At 38.5% G+C, this 22,228-nt stretch overlaps 1 protein-coding gene across 2 annotated transcripts in view; it reads left to right on the top strand.

Moving 5' to 3' along the window:
- Nucleotides 1-22,228, top strand: part of SPON1 (spondin 1) — a 188,831-nt gene that overhangs the window by 2,859 nt on the left and 163,744 nt on the right. For both annotated transcript variants that reach the window (XM_027699362.1, XM_027699354.1), the window contains exon 2: nt 4,406-4,512. In XM_027699362.1, coding sequence (XP_027555163.1) covers nt 4,406-4,512 — 107 coding nt within the window. The remainder of the gene's footprint in view (nt 1-4,405; nt 4,513-22,228) is intronic.

A 22,228-nucleotide genomic window follows, 5' to 3' on the forward strand; every position in this document is an offset into this window, starting at 1 on the left:
CCCCAAGGGGAAATCCCGGGTGTATCTGTGTGTATGGAGCTGTGAAGCCTTGGTTTTCCACCTCTGGAGCTGTGATAGAGAACAGTGGCCCTGAGCACTGAATAACCCATCTGAGTGGGTATGCACCTCCCCTGGTCTGCAGACACTGGCAGCAGTAAATAAGGGGATGTTCTCCTGTCTCAGATGATTAAAAGTGAGGTAACAGCAGGGCTGAGGAGCCATCCTGCTTTTCTCCCTCATGTCTAACAAAGCAACAATGGCTATGGTCTTCGTGGTGTCTCCCAGGGGAAGTGGCACAACTGATTTCTGACATCTTATTTGGGACTTCTGATGCTGTAGCCTGCAAGTGGCCTTATCTGCCTGGTCGTTCAGGCTGAGAGGTTGTTGTCTCTCTCCTTGTGAAGGCAGCCAAATGCATTTTGGTGGGCAGGTCTTCCTGTAGTCCCAGGTTTGTGGGCACACCATCCTGGGGTCAAGGTCCTCTCCTATCTGCTGGTTGAGTTTGACCTTGATGTAGATGCTCTTGCTTCCACTGAAGGTTAAAGTTCCCATTGTACTCAAAGGCACAAGTGAGCCTTAAGTTTAGGTAGTGTTACAGGGTAATGATCCTTGAAAATACTCACTCCTAGCTTTATTGATTGTTTGAGTTAGATTAATGGTTGCATGAGGTTTTCATGAAAAGGTGAGGCAAGTTTAATCCCATTAAAACATAAAGACACTATGGGCATTTCACGTGCTAACATGCAGTGGACGTACTTTCCACTATAGTATCATGAACTTGTTATTTTGAAGAAAAAAAGGGCGACTTGAACAGTTAAAATCCATAGACACACCTTCTGTGTGGATGCTGTTTCTCTTTTTAATGGAATTTCCACTTGTAGGTCAGTTCACTTTCTCAGTTTTTGAGGAAAGGCTCTTTTAATGTGCTCTTTTGAAACTTCATTGCGTTGGTTTGGGGGCTTCTCTTCTAAGGAATGTTGAGTTTTTTCTTTCCATTTCTTTCTGCCGCTCAACATGCAAACACTTCTCTATACTTTACAAACAAGCACTCATCCTGTAACTCTTTTAGCCGTTCTTATTTTTCACAAAATATGGATAAAAGTAGTATTTAAAGTGTATTTGTTGGTGCTTGTGCAATGTACGGCACAGGATGTGCAGTAGTGTAGGATGTGGGAAGTCAGATTTCCTGCCTGAAACCAAAGGAGCAATTGCTTTGATCACCCCACCTTTAGCTTGGGACACTGGGGAAAGAGGAGCATGTTGAAGGTATGTGCCAAAGTGCAACTTGTAAGGTAATTAGATATTTGCTGGAGGGGATGGAAGCAGACAAAAGTAACTGCTGATATGTAATCTTCCCTTTAAAGTAAAATCCTTAACTTTGAGATTGCACAGATCTTAACTGATCTTTACAGGAAGTTCATATTGTTCAGTGAACATTAATTAGTGTGAACACAGTGTGAGCAATACTCAGCTGTTGTTTAAAATGGCAGAGTTTAGCACAAGAAGGAGAACTCTCAACTCTTTTGCAACAAAGAGCCGCTCTCTTGTGAAAACCAGATGTGGTCTGACAGCTTCCCACAGCTGCCTGAGCAGTACGAGCCTCTGCTGTGCTGAGACACTGAGGCCAGAGCCAGTGACTACAGAACCATCACCAGAACAAGGCTCTGCATTAGGAGTGCTGGGAATAAACCCTTGTGCTGTGATGTTCTCAGCACACTGCTAGTTCAGACAATTCACAGAAACCTTTTCAGCTCAGGTGTTGACCTGTGTTCTGGCCTAACTCAGCGGTGACCAAAGCACACATCCCTCTTGGCATCCTCGAGCTGAGGTTGCACAGACACTAAAATCCCATGAGTGCACTCTGCTCCTGGAGGTCTTTACCCTCCTGGCTCCTCACTTGTATCTGTGTGTCCCCAGCGCTGGCAGAAGCGCTCCCACGCCTGCAGAGCGGCCGCTCGGGGACTGGACCCAGCTGAACTCTCCAGTTGGGGTTGGCTTGTTTTACTGCTCAGCTGGATGTGTTCCCTAGTCCAGCTGAGAGCACAGCTGCCTGGATGTGGCTGCTGTGTGAGCAGTGCAGGCTGGGGAGGGTGGGATGTTGGAGGAAGCATGGATTTATTCTGTGTTTAAATGACTGCAACCACAGCTTGAGTATTGCTAACCCCAGGCATCCAAAAACTATGAGTCAGGCTTTGGAATTACCTTCCTTTTTTTTTTAATTTCTCTTTTGATGCTTCTGTTGGATTTCAGATGTCCTCTGTTTTACAGATACATGTTTGTTTAGAATATTTAGAATTTTGAAAACTGTTTGGTTTGATCTGTAAATTGGTGAGGAAAATGATGAAAACTGTTGAGTCAGTTCACAGCTGGATTCTCTGTTTGCTTGCATATGTATTTAAGTATTTTTGGTATCACTTTTTACTCATAGTGATTCAGACTTTTGAATTGCAAATGGTATGGAAAAATTTGTTGCATGTACAAGACTTTTATGGCAGTTAATTTCTAAGAATTAGTGTTCAAGCAAGAGTAATATATTTGCCCTTGTTGGGTTTAGCAGTGTGCTGTTCTCAGTTACTGCAACTGAGAGGCTGGCTGTGGGTTTTCATTAGGGTAGAGCTGCAGAAGTTTACAAAATTAGACTAATCATACAAAATGAATTAATGAATTGGAGAAATATTTAGAAAAGTAAGCAGAAATTTTAATGGTGGAATGCTCCTATGAGTTTCTGTATATAAAATGTGAAATTTTCTTTCTCCCTCGAAATTATAATGTTTAACCTCATAATAAAATTCCATGGAATGAAAACTGTGTTGAAAATCCTGAGAGCTGGGGATTATGTCAATCAATACTCTGAATTTGTATTGGTGTTTTCAGGTGTACAGGTCTAAGCATGGCACTCTCAAAAGGTTAAAAATTGAAATGAGTCTCTCCAATCCTTTTTTTCTCCACGTATAACCAGAAAAGTTATGTATTTGTACACCACATCATGATTTTTAGACCCAAATACAGCTGCATAATGGTAGAAATTTTCAAATAGCCTATTCTATATTTTTCCACTACTGAATTTCTAGATCAAAGCTCTCTCGCTGTGTTCCAAAAGAACTCTGGGCATATTTTGAAATACATATATTTTGAGGGCTACCTATCATTTTTAGCAAGGTGATTCATCCCCTCATGGCCTATCTGTGTGAGAGAGAATCTATTCTGGATAACCTTCAGTGAAGCAGCACTGGTGGTTGTGGTTTGCTCATGAAAACTGTGTGTGGTCTTCAGTTTTAATTGTGCCAGTCAGAGTTGGAGAGTGTGACAATAATGTACCACAAGCAAAGCTGTCTTCAATACGCTTAAAGTAAAAGCTACTTAAAAGTATTCATAGTTCAATTTCCTGTCTCTTTTCCTTTCATTCAAAAAGAATTTTCCCCTAAAATTTACCCCTGCTTCAGAAGAGGATTCTCATAAGTTGTTGAAAAGGGTTTGGCAATTTCAGAAGTCCTGCTTTAAAGTCCTGCCTCATTATGTCTTTCTGAAAGTGCTCAAAAGAGCCTCAGCTGACGTAACTCAAGTGTTGCTGGGTGCTGCTCGAGTGCTGATGATGGGAAACAGAATAATTGTACAAAGGTATCTTGCACTAGCAGAAAATGAGGGATTTAATCCTGGTGCTGAGCATGATAAAATCAGATTAGTCAGCATGATGTTATCTGTTCTCTCGAGGTGGATCTAATGCTGCCTTCCTGGTCAGGACAAGTGAGTGAAGAGTGTGTTTGCTGATGTGTGGGATGGTTTGGGAATCAGAGCTGGCAGCACAATCTTTAGAGGTCAGCTTTAGCCATGAGTTTAACTTTGTATCCTGTTTTGCCCTGAGGATAAAGCGAAAGAAGGAGAGTTAAGATCCCCCATTTCCACCAGCTGGAATGCTGTGCTGAGTGTAGCTGAGATGAAGTGGGCAATGTGGTCATCTCCCATTACATTTAGAGAGACTTTCTGTGTACTAAAATCCCTGGATCCTTGTCTGTGCTCAGAGCAGGGCAAAAGCTGAATGCAAATATTTAGGAAAATGCTCCTTCACATTTAAAATGACAACAAAAAAACCACCTAACATGTGTCTCCCCACCCCCCCCAAACCAACAATGAAATAACCCTCTGTAGATCTGAGCAGATTATCAATCTGCTTTTAAAAACAAAAGAGATGGGGTTATTTCACATCATGCCAGTGTTTTTCAGTTTATGTGGAAACTTGGACTGAACATTTTGTGTTCTGGTTGGCTTGGCTCCATGTTGTTAGTGGGCTAGCTTTGGTTAATACCAACTTAAAACACACACCTTTCAAGCTGTGAAATGTTGTGCAAGTGGCTGATTTCACAATTAATATCATGTTTTCATTATTTCTCTGTTCATTGTATCTCAGTGACACTTTCCGCTGCCACCCCTGCTTACTTTCGAGGGTTCACACTGATCGCCCTCAAGGAAGGAAAAGAAGGTGACAAAGAGGAGGACCATGCAGGAACTTTCCAGGTGAGATAACTTTCCCTGACCTACACCTCTTGGAGTCTTCCTTACTGTGTGCTTGGCTCAAAGGGAGGTTTTATATGCACAGCAGAATGCAGACTATGCTAAAGTAAGCAAAAATATTTGTGGATGTTGACATGAGAACAACATAGCATGTTTTATATTCCATGCAACCTGTTCGAGGGATCAAAGCTCTTGTACCTTGACTTCAGCTTGCCTTTCCACATTCTTGTAGTTAAAAACGAGCGTCAGTTATTTGAACTGGAGCCTAGGACACCTGAAATTGTTATGCAAAGTGAATATGAGAGTTGTTCTATTCACATTTTGCTTTTTGTAGTTCTTTGCCTTGATATTTTTGTCCATTGTGGTGTAGACTGTGACTCTGAGAAGTGATTGTCACAGTTGTAATGACTGTTTTTATCAGTCATAAATTAGATTCTGCTGTTTTATTTGTGCTCAGTAGTACTTTACTTAATGAACACATTCAGTAGGATGAAATGTTTATCATTATTAGAAGGATTAAAATCCAGAGTGACAATTCACAAAATGGTGTTTTCAGCTACTTCATGAAGGGAATTCTGGAAATTGAGAATATACATCATATTTATGAAAGAAGGTAGAAATTATGGAGATAGGTTTGATTCTCAGATGAGATATTGTTTGCTATTTGACTTTCCAAGCTTAGAAATATTGTTGAATGATATTGATTATATTTTACAGGATACGTATTGATATTAATTTTAATAATGATTTCTAGATAGATTTCATTTGCTTCAGAGAAGCATTTATATATTTTCAAGGGAAATACTCAAAAATTGTAATTTAGGTGATCTACAAGGAGACAGAAATAACTTAGCATGTCTTCCTGAAGCTTCTTGTGTATTTTTATATATTTTTATTATTCTATAAATATGGTGCACAAACTCAATAAGTAATGGCCCTGTTTTCCTGTTGCGTTTGCTTAGAGGCCTCTGTCCACTTTTCATACATTTCATAAGAAAATCTAGAATAACTGAGAACTTAGTTGATGATGGAATAACTCCGTCTTCCTCAAAATTAAATAATTTCCTAATAATATTTGGGAGAAATCTACTTAATATGAACTTAATAAAGTTGGGTTTTTTTTAAGAACAAGAGAGCATTGAAGGATCAGCTACTGTTTAGAAATAGAAATGGTGGTGCTTCATGTATTTTAAAAGAAACTCGTCACCATTAATTTTCTCATTTCAGTTTTTAATGTCTCTATGGCTGTGGCTAATGGGGAAAAAAATTGGCCTGAGTTTTGCCTATATGTCGAATTTGCAGTGAGACACTCACTAAGCTTTGCTGAAGTACAGAGGAATTTTGAAGTTATCAGAGTGGGAAGCAAATGGAAATTCTACATGGATTGAAAAAAAAAAAGCCCAATGGATCTCAGTTGAGGGAAGGTTGTTTAATTAGCTTTATTGTATGGATTGCAATCTGAACTTGGTGTTCTAATTTTGCAGGTGGGAGTTTCAAAGTTTATGCATAACTAAATTTGTATATCTGTGGCACAAATAGTCCTTGCTGTGCTCGTCCCACATTAGCACAATTAACTGAAGTTTATTCAGATGGTGTCTGCTTGTTCTGCCTTTGTGGACACAAATGTAAGATTCTTATTTAAATATCCAAAGAATGCTTGCAATCAGAAGTACTTATGTCCTTTGTATCATGGCTAGGTGCTAGTAATTAGAAGAAAAAGATATTTAGTTCAAGGGTTTGCCCTGTTTTTCTATTATAAAGTGAAAATCCTAAGGATGGCTAGACAGCTGTGCAGAGTAAGGAAAAAACTGTGTGTGCAGTAACTTGCATGCCACTTGCAGTTATGTTTTTCCTGGGCTCAGATGGAACATATGTTAATCAAAGAGGTACCTAAGTGGAACAGAATGCAGTGAAAACTCCTCAATAATGACAGGAGACTAAATGCTGCTTCTGGACTACAGATATAAGCCTCTGCCTCCATGAGGAGAAATATATGCTGTTAAAATTGATGCCTAAAGAAAATTCAGGGAGAAAAAAAGCTCTGAGGCAAATTAGTTTTGGAGGTGAGATAAGGAAAGTGTTTTAATTTGTGCCTAGGCATAAGGGTACAAGACGTGCGTACCCCCCGTGTACAGATGGTACAATTTATAATACTGCTTGTCCAATCCCAGGTTTTGTCCACCCACTGGCTCTTGCCCTGGACTACCCTCCACCCATCCCTGAGGTGAAGGTCTTTTCGGGACCCTTTCTTCATCAATCCTCCTCTTCTTCAGAGCACAAAGGGTACACGGTCACTCAGAGTTTGACTGTACTCTGCAGTTTAGGCTAAGATACAAGTGTTCTCCAAACAAAATAGGCCTACCTTGACAAGGGACTAAACATTTCTATGGGAATTCAGGGGGTAGAATTGATATGGGGAGCATGGAATAGGGTAATAGGGTTGGGGAATGTGTGTAGTTACTATGCTAAGGGTAAGGGAATAAAGGCTGCTGCTTTTAAATCTATTTGTACTATATAAATACTTATAAAGCTTATAAAAATTAGAAAAATAAAAAAATTAAATGGACCTTAAGGCATCATATAGCAGTCAAAACTAAGCACTGTACGAAGCAAGTGTTTCATTCACGTTAGAAAATTTTGCAGCATAACCAAGATAGAATGAAGCAAAAGTTGACCAAATAAGACATATGCTTTCCCTCCGTGACTTAGAGACTGTAAAACACCTGATTTTTCAAGCCTGTGAGTGGCACTTCCAAGTTATGAAGTATGATTTACAAAGTCTTTCGTGGAGAGAGCCTGAATCCACAGTATGTCCTGAGGGCAAGATCCCACCTGAGCTGCGGCTTCTGTTTTGCACAGCTATTGAGTGTTAAACTGGTCGGGGGTCTAGCACCTCAAAGTACTGTAGAGGAGCATGTGCTGGAGCAGCAAGGTGTTAAATGAAGACCAACACCTGAGTTTTTGGCACAGACACGGTAGGCTTAGGCTGGGAAAACATTGTTTACAGGGGTCACAGTGGAGCTGCAGCAGGTTGTGCTGCAGCCCATTGTGAAGGCTGGACCTGCAGGGGCTCTACTCTGACTTTTACAACCTCCTCATGGCTCATTTGCTCTTGTATGACTCTGCAAGTCAGCAGGTATGGTCAATCTTCATTAATCATCAAGCTGCAGGGTCTTGATCCTGTAAATACCACAGCTGTTAAAATTCTGGGTTGGACAGGTTTCTGTATCGTTTTTAGTTAACTCAATACTTGCCATCAAGTAGAGACATTTAGAGAAGCGTGGCTTGGACTCCACCATTCTAAATTTATTTTCCTCTGAGACAATTGAGGCTTTAAAATCTGATTTTACTCATGTTTGTTTATTTAATGCAGCCAAACTTCTTTTTCCGTGTCCTTGTAGTACACACAGAGCACAATTCAGCTTTAAAATAAATCACATTGTCTCTCACAAACACTCAAACATACGTTAAATAGCTAAATTAAATATGGCTGGGGAATTCAAGATGCCAAATTCAGTCACAGAAGTTTGGCGATGTAATGAAACAGCTCTTACTTATGCCAGTGGTAATTGTCCAACTCTGGGGTGCAGTGAGGCACTCTGAAAGCTTTGGGTATTGTGTCCCATTGGCCTCTTTACACAAGGCATTCCCAACTGTTGTCATGCAGACCGCTGATCCTTCTCTTTCCTAATGTTTAGCAACAGTCTGGAAATTGTTTCGAAGGCGAATTATACTCAAGGGCAACAATCAGGCACTGATTGACTATACAACACTATCTATACAGGCCATTTTAATCAACATCTCTATGCAATGTAATAGATTCAGTCTGATAAATAATGTAGAATAATAGAGATTTAGTGCTGAACCTCATCTCATCTATCTTCCTTGTTCTCCGAGGAAGGATAAATATTCCAGGAAAATTCTTAGCGGATGTTTTGTGAATCTCTTCTGAAGCGTTCAACAACAACAACAAATTCATCTCTTCAAGTGGCCTGCTTAAACTCTTCAATAAATTATATTTTATAGAAAATTTAATGACAAAGTAGAGCTCTTACTAGCATCTAAACTGAGTCTTCACTAATAGTGATTAAATTGCTCTCTTATGAGATTGTCTTCAACTTTCTTGATATCTTATGAAGCAAGTATTCTGAACTTTCCTTTATTCTCCCTCCAATTCCACACACTCTTTATCTTTTCCTTATTAATATTTCTACATTTTCATTGTAGGGCATCTTCTTTCAGTTGTGCTATTTCTGCAGTTAAGCTGAGATTTCAGTCTTATGTTCCTCGGAATTGTACACAGTAGTCAGTCTGGACCCTCAGCATAAAATCATATGGAATTTGGATACAGTAATCCTTTGGAGTGCCATTGTCTTTATGCAGAATCCTGTAAGTGTATGCAACTTGCCTTTATTGCAGGAGTATCTGAGTATTGCACAGGAGGTGCCTGATAAAAGTCCTAAATCCTTTCCTGTAGCTATTGCTGCCTTCGTCCAGATTCCTTATTTTGTTTTATTCCTATTAAGGGTAGAGTTTCATTCAATTTGTCAAGGGAGTTTTGAACTACAATTCTGTCCTTCAAAATGCTGTTAATTCTCTCAAAAATTGGTGCCTTGTGAACGTGTTTGATGATTAAACACTCAATATGACATATTTTGTGAAAACGTGACCTGCTTTTCTCGTGTGCAGCGGTAAACTGAGTCACGAAGACTCAAAATTAGACACTTCTTTGTCTTGCCTTGGCATAATCACTTGTTAGATCCTTATGCTATGTAAACTATGTTTGTGATAGCTTAGTGTTAAATGCTTTCATCATAGCAGTGTTCTGGAGGTGTCCTTTTGACTTTTTTTAGCTCTAGAATGAATCAAAAAATTCTTAGTTTAGGTGACTGAATTTAACGACCCACTGGCACAAAACCGATGTAAGAACCTAAGCAAGTGCAGCAGTAGAAAAGGTGAAGTTTTCATTAAAGGTGTGGCTTTTATAAAAGCTAGAGATGTGTGCTAAAGAAGAAAATGTTTGAGGAAAATTGGAGTAATAGTGAGCTAAGTAAGGTAAGTGGTCCTTTATCAGAACTCCTCCTTCTCAAGGTTTACTCTGAAACAATAGCCCAAACATTGCTTTTGTTTTTGAACACCTACCGACTATGACCCGTTCATCTGATGTTGTTTAGGTGACTGATCAGCTTCGCAAGGCATTGAGATTAAAAGGCATTTTTACAACCTCTTAGGAAAGCAGTTCCTCAAACGCTGTGTTTCAGCATTTTATAGGAATCTTGCATCTTCTTAAGAAGTTGATACAGTGCATTTTGAAAGATGCAGTCTCAAAAGGCTTTTAGCCATGTCAAATGATTTATTTCTTGTACTTCTGAGCAAAGTTTTTTAATAGTTTTTAAAAGAATTAATGACTGCAATTATTCATTAAGCTTTTTATATTAAAAACTAAGATACACCCATGAAATATTGAAGTTGCATTTGGCCTGTATGTTTGTTTTTTTAACCTTGTATCCCAATATAAACTCATCAGGTTACTTAGTAAATAGCTTATTCTGAGGTGCATCAAGTGATGTAGTTTTGTTTGACAAGTGTTCAGAACTTACAACTATTTTGCTCCTGTTTGCATTCTCTACATTCCCTTTCCCAGCACCTCATCACTGAAACAGACTCTGTCATCTTACTGCATGAAAGCATATGAAAGTAATGATCCAAAGCTATAATTACAGGAGTATGTTAAATATGAAAGAATCAGAACATGCCAGGTATATAATTTGGAGACTGAGCAGGTGGACATGAATTCTGAGTCTGTAAAATTTAAGTCTCCTGTTCTTTTGTATTTGAAAGAATAATCCTGAATATTCTTTCTATAAGAATCATTGCAAACATTATTCTAGGCATAAAAAATATATATATTTTATAATGGTAAGTCAAGTTCTAGTTCACTTTTCCTGCAGAGTGGAATTTATTGACCTTCGTGAAAGTTTTCACAGATCCTTTTAGAACTCCAAGTTCCCTATCATGAAATTCAGGGATTAAATATGACATTTAAAAAAAAACCCAAACAAAAACAAAAAAAAAACCACCAACCAAACAAAAAAAACCCCTGAACAAAACAAAGAAAAGAACCCCAAAAGGTGTTTGCCACTACCAGTTCTAACTTTGACTGGAAAATGTGAACCATTTGTATGAGATTAAATAGAAATATCTCTGATACACTGGAGAAACCTCAACCTGAACCATTTATTGGCAAGGCTTCAGTTGGTCTCAGGGGATAGTTGTGTCTTGCTTCAGACAGTAAAAGATAATTTAAGAGAGTGATGAGCACCAGGAACTTGCAGAAAAGAAAGAGCTCTGATAGTCATTATTTGCTACTGATGAGGCTGTAGAAAAAGCAAACTAGATTCCGGACATGTGGGGGGGTTTTTTGTTTGTTTGTTTTTTTGTTGTTTGTTTTTTGTTGTTGTTGTTTGGTTTTGGTTTTGGGTTTTTTTTTGCATTCTTCCTTTATAATTATTTTCTGGTTTCAGCTTATGTTGTGAGTAAGGATAAAAATTTTACATGGTAACATTTTCCATTTTTTTGCATGTACCAAACTTGGCTTGTTACACCTTGGGAACTCCCTCAATTCATTGCAGATATAGCTGCTGTGTCTTTTAGAATCAATGATCCAAACCATGAAATTTCACTGCCAAAATCAGAAAATAATAAAATTCTGAATACTATTCTCTTATTATTTTATTACAGTAGAATTTTGAACTACTATATAACACGTGTACAAAGAGGAAACAAATATTAAATTATACTTCCTTGCAACGTAACTTAGTTCACCACTGAATGAAAAAGGGTTTCGGTTTCTTAGCCTGGGCTCTCCCTTCCGTTGTCAACTTGCTTATCTCAACTCTGCCGGTTTTCATGGAGCTTCCTGGTTTATCATGTGATAGGGAAGGAGCCAGGAGGCTTTCTGTGAAGCCCCTTGAGAAATGCATGGCTCAGACTCTCCACCATGGATGCTGGGGGGGTACAAGTCAGCAGGTACGAGGCAGGGGAAGACCAGATGTAAGGAAGACAGGCTGTGATTGCTCAGAGAAGGCTATGCAGTCTCCACTCTTGGAGATTTTGAAGATTTGCCTGGATACAAGTGTTTGTACTTCTAGTAATGTATTTTGATCATTGAATTTATGACCAGATGCCAGCACGTGCACAGTCTCCAGCACAGACAGGGTCCAGTGCAGTTATACTCAGTCTGTAGTGTGGGACATCTACAAACATTCCTATGTGTGGGCATTTGAATCAAGCTGAATGAGTTCATAGCCACTGATTTCATATTGAAAAACTTGCCTATATGTACCTTTGTCCTAAAGATTCATACCCTTAGGGCTCAAAGCAGAGATCTCTTTCCTCCAGCCCCACTTTGATATAGGGAATACTCACAATGATGGAAGACTAATTGTGTAACACTAAATCCCTCTCAACCACTTCAATTTTAAATATGCTGGAGTGCCTTTTCTAAAGGTTTTCTTGCTGTGTTATTACCATCACTTTTAAAACTTCTTTTACTGTTTTTAATTTTAATTATTTTGGCTTTAGTTTCTGTTCTGACATTTCTTTTTCTTTGCCCTTTCCCTGACTCTCTGCTTGGGTATGGAAAAGATCATCTAGCTTCTGGCCATATAATAATTAGTCCTGGTTTTTTTTGTTTAATCTAATCTTATTTATTATCTTTATTTTTTTATGTTTGTTGGGGAAATGCTTTTTCTTGAGAATGACTTCAAATGACGATTGTGTCACAGTAAGAGCTTATGTTTTTTGGAAAGGATTACGCCTAAACAAATATTTAATTTGTTGATGATTCAAGTTCTGTTTTCAGAAGACACAGCCAAAACACAAACCAAAGAAACCCTCAAAAAACCCTCAAACCAAAACCAGGAAATATGTCTCTTGAGATAGGTCAGCTAAAACTCCAGACACCTTTTCAGATCCAAGGCTTATCAGAGTCATGTTATCTCAAGTGTAACTTCTGCCCTGCTTTGCAGACTGTCAATGCATGCAGAGCCAAACTACGTCATGGTAAAATATCAGAGTTGCCTAATTAAATCTCCTGTTAAAGAACATTATCTTTTACTTTATTCTGTTTCTTGGATTAAACTGCAAGACTTCCTGGTTCTAAGAAGCCTCCAAAGAGACTCATTAGAGAATTTTGTCCTGGAATTTGGCACTGACACTTAACAAATAAATCCTCAAGAGAGGAAATAACACTGGAAACACTGTCCCTTTCTGCCTTGGAGACTCCAGTCTGCTCAACAGACACATCAATGTTCAGAGTCCCATTCTGGGCCTTTTGAGGCTTAGGACCACTTGATGCTTTACGAGGGTTCTCTTTTCATGTCTTGCTTCCAGTCTTGAAGCCAGTTTTGCATTTGCAATTGTTTCATTCAGAGCCAAAGTCTGGATCTTGGAACCGCAGATCCTGTTAACTCTGTTTTGTCAATCAGTAAAAGCTGCATGTTGTTCCCCAGGCAGTGTTTAAGAGGACATATCTATCTCAGTGACTCTAAAGGGATTTATTTCAAATATCTTTTTTTCCCAGCCCAGGTAATCTGCCTAACTCATTGTTATTCCACTCTCAGACAGTCTTTCTTCAGATGGTGACACCTAGGCCGTGAAATTTTGGGAAAGACATTTAACCCCTCTGGCAACAGTCAGATGCTTTACAGTTACCATATGGCAGCTGTCATGGGTTATAACTCTATCTGTATGTAGGCTCCAGGTTCATTTGAACATATCTATTCAGCATCTCTTTCTTCGTTCATAATGTTGTCATCATACTTTCCTTCCTGGATTTCCCTTTAGGTAGCCTGTTATTTACCAACCTTCTTCATCTAAGGCACTCTTCAGTGACTCTAGATTCTTTGTATCTCTGCTGAAAAAGATCAGCACTCTCATCTCGTTCGCTCCTATCACTGTTCTTTAATGCTCCAGGAATTACCTCTGATGTGGTTATTTGCCATTCTACAGCATCAGGAAACCTTCAGCATGTCAGTTCCAATCAATGGGACCTTAGAACAAGTGTTCGTTCTTTGCAGTTCCACTTTACATCAGGTTAGAAAGTGTTTATCAGGTATTCCCTGCTGATCTGGACTTCAGCTATCACTGCCTGTAATCCCTTCTGTGACAACTATGGATCTGGACATTCATACTACCCCCATCATGACACAGGGCTTTAAAAGGAATAGTTTTTCTGGAAGCTGTGCTTATTCCTACACGTCTCTCCAAATGGGAACTGTCAGCTACCATCCTTCAATGACTAGGCTATAGATATGTGGAATTATGTCTGTACTTGAGAGTCTTTTCTCATAATGTGTTTTCTTTTCCCATCAAGTGATTTGGGGTGGTGGGGGAAGAGGTAAGAAGTGTGAGTGAAGGTGATGATAAAGGTTGAGGCTCAACTTGACAATTTCTCCAGATTATATGGACATTTCTACTATAAGGAAATCTTGTTGTCAGTCCTCTGAACTTTTAAATGTAGACAGATGCCAGCAGAAAGTCTCCCAATTAAATTTAAATGGTGGTCTTTCTTTTTTTTTTTTCCCTCCTTTTCCCTCCACTGTGTTAAGAGAGGTTCTGGTGACTTAGAACAGCTTTTTTAAATTCAGGAGTTTACCTACCTGACTCATTCATGAATGGCTGCTGTAGAAAAAATCCTTCCTTCAGACTTTATAGTCAAGTGAGGCAAGTCAGTTCTCACTGCAACTCATTGCTGAATTAATTGCTGCTAGACTAAATGCACTGCTTGCTATGCCTGTTTTCTTGAGAACTACTTTCTGGTTTCAGAAGGCAGTTTTGTATTATCAAAGTGACAATATATTTATCTTCTGTTATTCTAGACTGCATGTGTACCCTTCTCAGACCTAGGTGTGGAGTACCCTGTCAGTCCTCCTCCTTCACAACTGTTCCCTTTCTAATGATGGTAGGGACCTCTCAGTGTTTGCTAAGGGATAGTGTTTCAGCTTCCATTTCTGCTGAACAGTTGTAATTGATTATTCTCTTTGCTGTGATGGCTCTTTCTCATGACCTAATAACCCAGGATCATTAGTCATCTGATCACAGTGTATTTGTTTTACCTCAGAACGATACAAGACCTGTTCAGGAAATGACGATATCTTTTGATTCTCTTGCATTCAACATGTTTGCCTTTTGGTGCTTCATCCTTAGAGAGCGTTCAAAGGAGGCCAACAAAGATGGTGAAGGGCCTTGAGAGGAAGCCTCAAGTGACAGGACTTGAGGGAATGGCCTGAAGTTGTGTCAGGGGAGGTTTATGTTGGATATTAGAAAAGGATTCTTCACCCAGAGGGTGATTGGGCACTGGAACAGCCTCCCCAGGGAAGTGATCACAGCACCAAGCCTGACAGAGTTCAAGAAGCAGTTGGATGATACTCTCAGGCACAGGATGTGATTCTTGAGGATGTCCTGTGCAGGGCTAAGACTCAGGCTCCACAATCCTTGTGGGTCCCTTCCAACTCAGCATATTCTCTGATTTTGTGACCTTTCTGTTAACCCGTTGCACTGATCCCAGCCTCCATCCTGCATCTTGGTCTGCGTGGATTTCCTGACTGTGGTAATTGCTACTATGAGAATAATGTTTTTATGAATTGTTTTTCATCTGCTGAATTTTCTCTGACAGAACTGCCCTGGTACCTATGCAGGACTGTTGCTTTAATCAGCAGACAAAGTCAGATCTGACTTTCACTTCAAGCAGGAGATAAGATTGTCTCTGCCTCTCACTCCTTCTCTGACTTGCTCCTCTTCTCCTGTGACCTGCTTCAATACAAGGAGCACTCTTTCCTTCTACATTGACTCAACCAGGTTCTTTCCTCAACCTCTCATTTTTGTGTGTCTTGAGCAGGGTAACACCAGAGAACAGCTGTAAGTAGATATGATCTTACCACAGACCACTTCTGAGACAGATTGTTTCTCAAGCCATGGTGTGGATGTTCCCATTCGGGATACCATCAGGACAGCTATTTATAGGACTGACTTATAGGAGCTTCTCTTACTAATCAAGCACTACAAATTCAAGAGTATATCTAGAAATAGTGTATCACTTGTCGCTATAGTTACATAGTTTTGTTTGGTTAAGTGATTCTTGACTCCTGCTCCAAGTAGTTGTGCTTCTGGAAGGATCTGTTATTGGGAATCACCCACGGTGGAAATCAACATATGAACAATCATTGAAAGGGGACAGAGAAGTTCCTTGTGAGTAATTGTGTTCCTCAAAGATGGATTGCATTTTTGTTTTTAACTATTTATCTCAAACCATCCCCCTTCTGCTCTCTTTTGTTTCCCTTTTGAGCTGCTGTGAGAAAAACTAAAAATCATGTATTCAGCTTTACTTTTCTCATGGCTGTATAAGGGGCAGGATCTGAATGTACCCTGAACATACTGCAAAACCAGAACTTTCTGGCTTAGGTGCTTTTGGTTTCAATTGATACAGACAAGAGAAAATCTAATGAATACTGACATAGGCAAGACATTTCAACAAGCCATTATTACTGGTAGACTGTTGAAGTCTTGATGGAAAAAAATTCCCACGCAAAGTTTGCTGGACAATATTTTGTATTTTTTTTATGCATAGTTACTTTTGAGTATGAAAACAGCATTGAAATTAATTTCCACATGAAAATAAACCAAGAATAATGAAGAAACTCCCAATCCAGTTGCACAAAAGCTAACGTTTGGCTCTTGAGAATGCTTTTCATAGTACTCAGTAATTAGAAAGGGAAATTCCCTGCTGGTATAGAGCTACCATTTTGTTCCCATTCCCTACATTGTTGCTGGGGGTAGGGTTATTATGCAATCTCTGGCAAGCTCATCCTACCAACTACTTACTAATTTGTAGGCTGTAGGTGTAAATTGAAAAGCCTTCATCCTGCTTCTGTTTACTTCACAGATTGAACTGGGCTCCAATTATTCTCTTCTATGTGAACTGAGGCACTGTTGTTGCCCTTGCCTCTTTTTTTCTCCTTGTGGGTGGGCACAGTTCATTTGAACCTGCTTTTCTTTTCAAAAGAAACATTTGAAAGAATGAGTGTGTAAGAAGTAGCTTTAGTACTTACTGTTCTATAACTTTAATGATTGTATATCTCAATACAGTCAGTACTGGAGTAGAGATTTCTTAGGGCATTGCCAGTGTTTATTCATTATTTGTCAGCCACACATCAGGGTTTTGTTCTCTTGGAGCTCATTTAATAATTTTTCTTTTTTCAATTGTATGAGTAAAGCTGACTCTGCCTGTATGGGAAGCTTAATTATACTTGATGTTGCTCAGTTTAGCCTGCTTATCAAACTTATTTTACCCTACCTACTGCTTTTTAAAGATGAAGAAAGGGGAGAGGGGACATAAAGTAGCAAACAAATAATGATAATGGAGAAATACTTTACACTGCAATCTCTCTCAAGCAATAGGTCACTTTCATAGGAAAATTAATTACATATTTTATACCACTAAGTGAAGAATGCCTTCTGGAATCTTTAGGGGGGTATTTTAAATGGTTGCTAAGGCAGCAGTTTGCCTCTTATTGCTGTCCTTTCACTCTGGCCCTTCTTTACATGATAGTGGAAATCCCAGATGTAAGAGTACAGCAAAAACCTCCAGTTAGTAAATCACCCCCCCACTAATCCTTCCTGTTAAGAAAATCTGTCCACACATTGTGATGAATCCCAGATTAAGATAATAATAAATGTTTTCTTTATTGGCTGCATGCATAGGACTAGTGGGTTTTTTGAGTGTGCAAAGGTTCTTGGCCTCCTTTAGATTCTTTCAGTAACCTAGTTTTATTGTCCATAAAGGTTATACATAGTGCTTGTATGAATTAAATTGGGTTATGATATATTTAGACACTGGGATTATATAATAGCATTAGTTTAAATACTGTATATTCCAAACAATAATTTGGAACTTTTTCTTAGACACTGTGTGAGATTTCCCTAAAGGATGAAAAAAGCCTGTATGCCACCTTCTCAAAACTCTCTGTGTATTCATCTGTTTTTTTCTTTTAGTTCATCTGATGCTCCTTTGATTACTTTACTTGCAAGATGTATTAAGCCCACATTATAAACAACCAGCTTTGTATGTGGTGCAGATGTTATGCAACTGCCAGCTTTCACAGGAAGGACATTGTGTACATCACAATGTGTTCTTAGGTTTCTAAACCCATTTGCCCTCTTAACTGCTGCCTGTGAGAGAGATTTGGTATTTCTTCTGGGGAGGAACAAACCTGAGACAACCTATGTGAATGCTGGTCCTGGACCATTTCTGTTCATATTTTTACATCTATACATGTGATGTACACTAAAACTTAGTTATGCCAGAGCCAAATAAGGAAGACTTACACAAATGTGCAAAGGAACATTACAAGATTAAAAACATGATAAAAATATAAAGGCAAGATCAAATGCTGAAGTCATTGCTGTTAAGATACTTGATTCTTGATATGTACCTCTTGAGTTTTGAGAAATCATGACTAAACTTTTCTCCAGTTAAATTTACTGAATCTTGTCCTAATGATTTTCTGTTGTCAGTGTTCCACATTTGCACTTACATTTATGGATATAATACAGCGTTCAGATGTGCTTTTACATTGTCTTTCTGATGAAGACTTCAAAGTTTTTGCATAAATTAAATTCCATAAACATTTTTTCTAGAATGTGAGTTTATCATGTCCACTTTGCAGAAGAGTAAATGTTGAAGGACTTTGCTCAAGATTCACATAGCATACTTGAGCCACTACTAAACTTCAGGGGTTCTGCTCTTCAAATACAGTGTTTGCCTCCCAAGCCAGGAATGTTTAAATAGTCATCTGTCTTCTTGCATGTAAATACTGTCCATGCATAAAATAATAAACGTTTGTAAAATGTATAACATTCCAACCATGAGCATAAAATATAGCATAGAGATTTTAAAATATGGGATACACAGTCTAATTCTATCTATATGGTGGGAACCCTAAAAAGCATTGCATTAATAATAGCTGTTGTGCTGGTGTGTATCAAGGAGATAAGCAAATCTTTCCTACTAAAGGATTAAAGTGACAAAACCCCTCCAAATACTCTCTTAGCACTCTAGGCTTAGTCACTTAAACAAATAAATGTGTTTGGAGTCAGACTATGTTTTAGTTCTTCCTGTTGTTGGCACAGAATCAGAAACAGCAACGTTTTATGTGTATTTTGGATTACTAAACTGGATGGTGTAATTCCTACTGTGCTCTGTATAATATGGAAGTGTTGTGTATTTTTTTTTAAAAAGTGAAAATAGGTAATAACCATCTCATCTATTAAATATGATTTCTGGTCTTTAATTTTGATACTTCTCTGATTACATAGTTCATATTCTGGAGATTAGCTGCCATTTATCAAGTGTTGGTATCTCCTGCAAATTAGTTTTTCCTTTCTATATAGTTGAAGCTGTTTTCCCTTTTTTGAACCAGTTTTTTTTTAATTCTTCTTTGCTAAAGTTGTTTTTCAGTTGCATACCTTATAGAATTGTTTTCTCTGGTAGCTGTGCAAAATTTGTACTATTAATCTTCAAAAGATAAAAAAAGCACAGAAAAACAACAGATCCAGAATGCTGGCTTTGAGCTTTATGCATCTTTTCATTGAAATTTATTGACAATAATTGAGAATAATACTGAAACTCTCAAATGTCTCTGAACAAACACTGGTGTGACTGATTATCCATAACTACTGAAGTAGATTTCCTATATCAACAAAATTCAGTTTTAGGAGTGAGGGATGGCATGAAACTCGTTATGAGTTCGAGCTGACCTGCAGGGCAATATTTAGTTTCTGCAATGAAAATATGACTTATTTCTAGTGCTTCCATGCTCATGTTCTGCAAATGCTTAGATAGACAGGTTAGACTACTTTGTCACTTAAGCTGAAATTCTCAGATAAATTCTTCCACAGTTATATCCTTCAGATTCTCACATGGGGAATCAGGAAGAAAGGGACAGCTGTTTTTATTCCTACATACCAACACTTCATCAGTTTGAGGAGGTGGTATTGTCTGGACTCAGATTTGGTGCTGCACTTTAGAAGTGTTTCAGAGAGAAGTAAAATGAAAAAAATAAGTCATGTGACTGACAAAAGTTTTTTTTTCAAGGTTGGAAAAACTACCTGTAGCAGATTAAGTGTGGTAAAAAAAAATAAAGAAGTGCAAAGACACATTTTGTAATACATATGAAAAATGAGAAACGGAAATTCATCGACTGTGTACTTCATAAAGTCACAGAACAGTGTAGGTTGGAAGGGACCTCAAAAGATCAACTGGTCCAACAGTTCATGGGAAAGGGAGCCTGTATTAGATTATCTAGAACCTTGTCTAACCAATTCTTGAAAATCTCCAGTGATAGATTTTACCACATTCCTATAGAGGTTGTTCAATGATTGTTCTCATTGTAAAGAATTTTTTTTCATAGAATCATAGGCTATGCTGATTTGGAAGGGACTCCCCAAAGAAAATGTACTTACCACCCTCTTGGTCTATATTGCATATATTGGATTTTTACTCACCCTAATAAAACTTCAAATAAAAGAGCTTTATAGTCTTGAAAACCATATTCATAGGAATCAAATCCCTTTGAGATTGAAATCTGGTCTGCCCACAAGACTCTTCTTTTTCCCAGACTATGGTACTCTTTTGTCTGAGTGCAGTGTGTCTTTCTGAAGCAGAATCCTCTCATGTCGAAAGGGAGAAAGCATAACTTTTTGATTTCTTGGAAATTCTTGGCAAGCAGGTTTAATTTGCTGGAAGGGCACTCAAAGTAATGTGAAATTGCGCTTTATAGAAAGCCTTGCACAGAGCAGCAGGCGGGGGAATTGTTCATGAATAGACTGTGTAATCTGTGATGTCCTCTAAGTAAGGAGAGAATTTGAGAATCTGTGCATTAGTAGATCATCAGCATATCAAAACTAAGGGGAGCCATAGCCTGGATTATTATCTCTTCACTCAGTCTGACGTTCAGACACACACTCACATGCACACAAATTATGTGGTGGCTTTACAATTGCTCACTACTGTCAGTGCTGCCAGAAACCCTTCCTGACTTCCTGCAGCTCTTCTGCACGAGCAGTATTCCTGATCTGACAGTTGATGCAAATTGTTAAGCAAAAGACTTGAGAGCTTTTTTTAAGGAGGTAAATGCCTTCTTAAGTTTATCCGCATAAAGCCTGTAGTTCCAGATCACCAGTATTTTTGCTGTAACTGTGGTTTTAGCAGTGGATTAAGTCTCTCAGAAACAGATTATGTTCTGTACACAGTCATCTGAAGGCTACGAGAGTTTGTGTGGAATCCTCTTGCATTAGGCTGGGATGTATATTTTGGCATTGAGACGCTCACGAGGAACATGAGTAGTGTGTGTGCCAGAGCTGCTGATGCTTCAAAGCTCCAACAGCAAGCAGAACAATAATGCTATTAAAAATATGTATCTTCTGTAATCCCTAAATCCCTTCTTAAGTGAGGAGCTCCAAGTGAGGTAGCTATTTTTGGCACTACAGTCATAATGCTGAGTACTGTAATATTTTCTGAAATGAAGGCTAAATGAAGAGCCTGAACAAACTAAGCCACTGAGAAGTGCTGATCTGGTAAAATGTGCAGACTCATATTTTACCATGTATTTCAAATGACCTTCATCAGTTCTGGTGTACCTAAGAGCAGAAGAGTCGTTTGCTCTGTACTTTACCACCAAATGCTATATTGTATTGCGGAAAAATGTCACCACCTCTAGAATAATATTATTATAGATTGCATTAGTAAAGAAGCCCAATCTAGGCTTAAGCCCATGTTGCACTTTGTACTCACAAAATTGTAATTAGGAAAGGTTCCTTTGGCTGGCAATTAATGCTCTGACAAGTGGTAAAGGGAGAATGGTTGAGGAGGAAGGCAGTCTGTTATCATCACTCTGCAGGGAGCACCTGACACAGAAAGGTGCCTTCAGTGGAAGAGCTATGTATGTTGTTTGACCAGCCACTATAAAATTTCTTCCTTATCAGATGTTTTATGTGTCTCCTCAAATTTAACATTCCTTTTTCTTCCACCGACTGGTCTTGCAACTGTGTTCTTATCTGGGATTTTGTTCCTGAAATAAAAATGCCAGTTCCTGAGTTTTAAATTGAATTGACAAAGAACCTGGAGTTCCTTGCCACAGAAATGTAAATGAGAAGTGCCAGTGTGAGCAGAAGATAAGGTCCATGTCTTCTCTGTGAGTGTACAGCAAATATTTCTCTGGCACTCACGTTACTTTTGCATTGCTCATTATGGCGCTCAAGACGTTGGTAATACGTGATTGCGGCAACAGTGCATGAATAATGATAGTCTTATCAAAAGATAGTAATCTCATTAGCTTCAAATGGAAGGCACACCTCAGCAGTAGCATTTAGACTTTACAAAACCACTGAAATGCAATAATTAGTAACTAATGACTTTCACCGAGTCCATGTGGTTTGTTCGCGTATCAAGGTCAGATTTTCTAGGCTGCTTTTAGTTGAGCTTTCTAGAACTGATGATAAGAATAGTGGATTTAGGGTTAGATTATGGTTTCTCTCAAGTATTGTTTCGTTATGAACATGAGTGTCAGGTTTTTTGTTATTTAAAATTCTTAACCGTGTGAGTGCTTAAAGCTTATTTTCAGGGTGAACAGAAATTCTGGACCACTGAATTTAAAATATG

The sequence above is a fragment of the Neopelma chrysocephalum genome, unplaced genomic scaffold, assembly GCF_003984885.1.
Source record: "Neopelma chrysocephalum unplaced genomic scaffold, ASM398488v2 Primary Assembly neopelma1_24, whole genome shotgun sequence".
Lineage (NCBI taxonomy): Eukaryota > Metazoa > Chordata > Aves > Passeriformes > Pipridae > Neopelma > Neopelma chrysocephalum.